Source organism: Asparagus officinalis, chromosome 8, assembly GCF_001876935.1.
Source record: "Asparagus officinalis chromosome 8, Aspof.V1, whole genome shotgun sequence".
Lineage (NCBI taxonomy): Eukaryota > Viridiplantae > Streptophyta > Magnoliopsida > Asparagales > Asparagaceae > Asparagus > Asparagus officinalis.
Genome location: NC_033801.1, coordinates 55,200,592 through 55,204,475, shown reverse-complemented (window position 1 = coordinate 55,204,475; position 3,884 = coordinate 55,200,592). Strand labels below are relative to the sequence as shown.

Here is a 3,884-nt window from a genome sequence, read left to right as displayed (position 1 = left end):
TAGAAAATCTCTCTTCAATTCACATATGCTCTAATCACACTTTTAATATGTGTCGCGGTCTATTTGTGAGACATAAAAATGTGCCGGGTAGAGGCATAGAATGTATCATAATTGACAACATTTATCGCAGTGAACCACCTCCACTTGCCCGTTTTCGCGCTCTTGTGAAACATGCGGTGCGTAACTGCCAAGGACATCGAACCGTCAGAAGTTTTTATGCCATCCATTCGTTTTGGTGGTTGCCAAAGCGGGCCTCCATTGCGACACGCTCACCTCCCATGTACCCCGCCTTCCCTCGTGACTACCAGTCGGTCACAATCCCTCCGTTTCTCTACTCTACTCTATATATTGACTCTTTGAACGGTTCATCCGCACACTTACAACGCTAATTAAAAATAATTTAAAATAAACCATGGGTACGGACCACCTCTTACTCGTTGTTTCTACCATCTTGCTCTCCTCCGCTCTCTGCTACCTCCTCTTCAGCGGAAGGAGCAGGCCGATGGGCCAAGGCCTACCACTTCCCCCAGGCCCAAGAGGCTGGCCCGTTCTGGGCAACCTCCCGCAGCTCGGTGCTAAGCCTCATCAGACTCTCGCTGCCCTTTCCAGGCTTTATGGGCCGTTGTTCCGGATGCGTTTCGGTTCCGTTGACGTCGTCGTCGCCGCCTCCGCGGACGTAGCTGCTCAGTTCCTCAAGGTCTTTGATGCCAATTTCAGTAACAGGCCACCTAACTCCGGTGCCGAGCACATCGCATACAATTACCAGGTGCAACACGTACCGTGTTTTGTTGCTGAATTTTGGTCCATCATATGATTCATATCTAATTGGGAAATATAATCATATCAGGCCGATTAAGTAGACTATGAAATAATATAAAGCTCTTTAACAACAGTATATATATATATAGAAGAGACGCTTAACAGTGTTAACACGGCATCAAGCTTAATTAGCAGCTTACATTTTAGTTCTGTCAAATACATATATAGGATGGTTTTCAAAATATCATTTTCGTACAAATTAAATACATGTTTGAATATATGAAAAAAGAAGGGATATATAGGTTCAGGTGCACATGTGATCTTCTGGAACTAAAATGATGATGCAACTCCTTTAAATGTGAGTAATTAACTAATTAATTAACTCTCCATATATAGTGCATGAGTTTTTGTCAATTAATCTACAAAAAAAAAAACAATCGCTTACTCACTTATAAAGTACTGTACATTATTATAATGTAAATTTATAATTATTAATTTTCTATCTTCACTTCAAATTTATTGTCTACTGCTAACCGATAGAATGTATTCCTAAATTTTCAGTGCATCTTGGACGTTTTTTTTACAGTTTCTACTTTGAAAAATTAATACAGGATTTGGTTTTCGCCCCCTACGGCCCACGCTGGCGGATGTTCCGAAAGCTCTGCGCAGTTCACATCTTCTCCCCCAAAGCCCTCGATGATCTCCGTCCTGTTCGTGCTGCAGAAGTCGACGTCCTAGCACGTGCACTCTATGCACACGCGCACACCGGCACCACTCTGGACCTTGGCAAAGCCCTGAGTGTGTGCGGTATAAACGCGCTATCGAAGGCCATGTTCGGCCACAAAGTGTTCAGAGCCGAAGAAGAGAGCAAAGAAGCTGCAGAATTGAAAGAGTTGATTATTGACATAATGAAGGTCGCCGGGGTTTTCAATGTGGGTGACTTCGTGCCTGCACTGAGCCGGTTTGATGTGCAGGGTGTCGTAAGAAAGATGAAGAAGCTGCATTGCCGGTTTGATTCCTTTCTTGATAGGGTCATCGAGGAGCATCAGGCGATGGCGGCGACCGGTGGTGATCTTCTCAGTGTGTTGATGAGGTTGAAGGAGGATGTAGATAGCACTGATGGCGTCAAGCTCACTAACACTGACATCAAGGCTTTACTCTTGGTGAGAACTTTCATCTCTCTTGCTTTTAATTTATTTTTAAGAATTACTTGTTTTTACACGCACTTATTTGTTTCTATTCTATTTTATAAGTGGAAATTATAACTTTAGCCTGAAATCACAGGTTCTTCGATCTGTTTTCTGTATTCGCGGAACTAGTCTTTTTTTTTTTTGTGGGAGGAATTAATTAGATATTCTTCAACAACATAGCCATTTGAGATTTCTAGATGAGTTTAAGGTCTAGAACAATAGCTACATTTTCATAGTATGCGGATACCTCTGAAAATAACTGTTATTCATTTAATTCGTTTGATCTCTATAAACTTAATTAATATTCCTGTTTACATTAGGCTGATAGTAGATATGTCATGTAGATGGTAGTAAAAATATTCAACTTCCTATGTTGTCATTTACGTGACCAGAAGCATAGTAAAAGATTAAAAATGTTCAGGCTTTTGAAAAAATAAAAAATTATATGGGACAAAAATGTACAGACAGTAGGGCATAGCGTGTACGTACGTTTTATTAGTATCCACAGTGAGCATATTTCTCACTTTATGGAAACCTACTCTTCAACGACCAATGATGGCCGTTTGATTCACAGCAACTTCATGATTAATTGCATTTTACTTTAGGGTTTTCTAAATATTAGTGGTTTAAATCTTCAGTAATTTCATATTATCTCCTAAATATTGAAAATGACTGCCTCAGGTCTAGAAAAAACGAAATTTAATTATCTAGCGTGACGACTCGTTCTCACCTTCAAATTAACCTTTGTTTACAGAACTTGTTCACCGCTGGGACGGACACGTCATCGAGCACCGTTGAATGGGCCATGTCCGAATTGATCCGTCACCCAGAAAGCCTCAGAGAAGCCCAAACTGAACTGGACTCCACCGTGGGCCGAGCTCGTCTCGTCAACGAGGCCGACCTCCAAAACCTCCCATTCCTTCAGGCCGTCGTCAAAGAAACCTTCCGTCTCCACCCCTCGACGCCGCTCTCCCTGCCTCGCATGGCTTCGGAAGCTTGCGAGGTCAATGGCTACCACGTCCCTCGAAACGCGACGCTCCTAGTAAATGTTTGGGCCATAGCACGTGATCCAGCAGTGTGGGACAACCCGCTAGAATTCAGGCCGGCCCGATTTCTTTCGGGTGGAGGGTACGAGAATGTCGATGTCAAGGGCAACCATTTCGAACTTATTCCGTTTGGGTCCGGGAGGAGGATTTGTCCTGGATTAAGCTTGGGCCTCAGGATGGTCCAGTTGGTGACCGCGATGCTTGTTCACAGTTTTGATTGGGCCCTGCCCGAGGGCCTTTCAGCGGAGAAGTTGGACATGGAGGAGGCCTTTGGGCTTACGTTGCAGAGGGCTGTGCCTTTGATGGTCCATCCAACTCCTAGGTTGGAAAAGAAAGCTTACGGGACTTGATGATGGATGGGCGTCGACTGTTGGCTGATTGTTTTGAGATTGTAAGCTGTTCTCTTTGACAGTGATCCCAAATGTTATGCAAATATGAATAAAGTATTTTAGCATAACTAACGTAATAGTTTTGTGAGCCTATTTAGCTGAAAAGTCTATCGGTTGATTTTCCATGTTTGATCTCGAGTTGGTAGGCCAACTAGACACTGTTATAGTATGTCTACATTTATGTTTATTTATTATTTGCATCTTAAGAGGGATGCTTGCGATGAAAATTGGCGTAACAAAGTAAATTTCTTTGAGATCATTTCTCAAATTAAGCAGAATAAATAAGGGAAACTGGGCCTCCGATGAATCTGCTGATGGTCAGAATCTTCCTCCTCCTAACCTACACGCTGAACGACACGTCATGTGATGTTTTCAGGTCAAAAGATTTGCAAAGATCTAAGACAATAAAATAGTTGTCCTCTGTTATTAATATCTTTGGACAACAAATATTACAGTGTCTTTAGTTATGATTTTGATTTTGGGAAGTTGTGCTGGAAGCG

General features: G+C 42.4%; 1 protein-coding gene across 1 annotated transcript; it reads left to right on the top strand.

The window, feature by feature from the left end:
• Positions 363-3,575, top strand: LOC109819797 (flavonoid 3'-monooxygenase-like). Its single transcript, XM_020385712.1, has 3 exons — positions 363-766; positions 1,371-1,922; positions 2,704-3,575. The coding sequence occupies exons 1-3, from the start codon at positions 413-415 to the stop codon at positions 3,343-3,345; spliced, it is 1,548 nt and encodes a 515-aa protein (XP_020241301.1). The 5' UTR covers positions 363-412; the 3' UTR covers positions 3,346-3,575.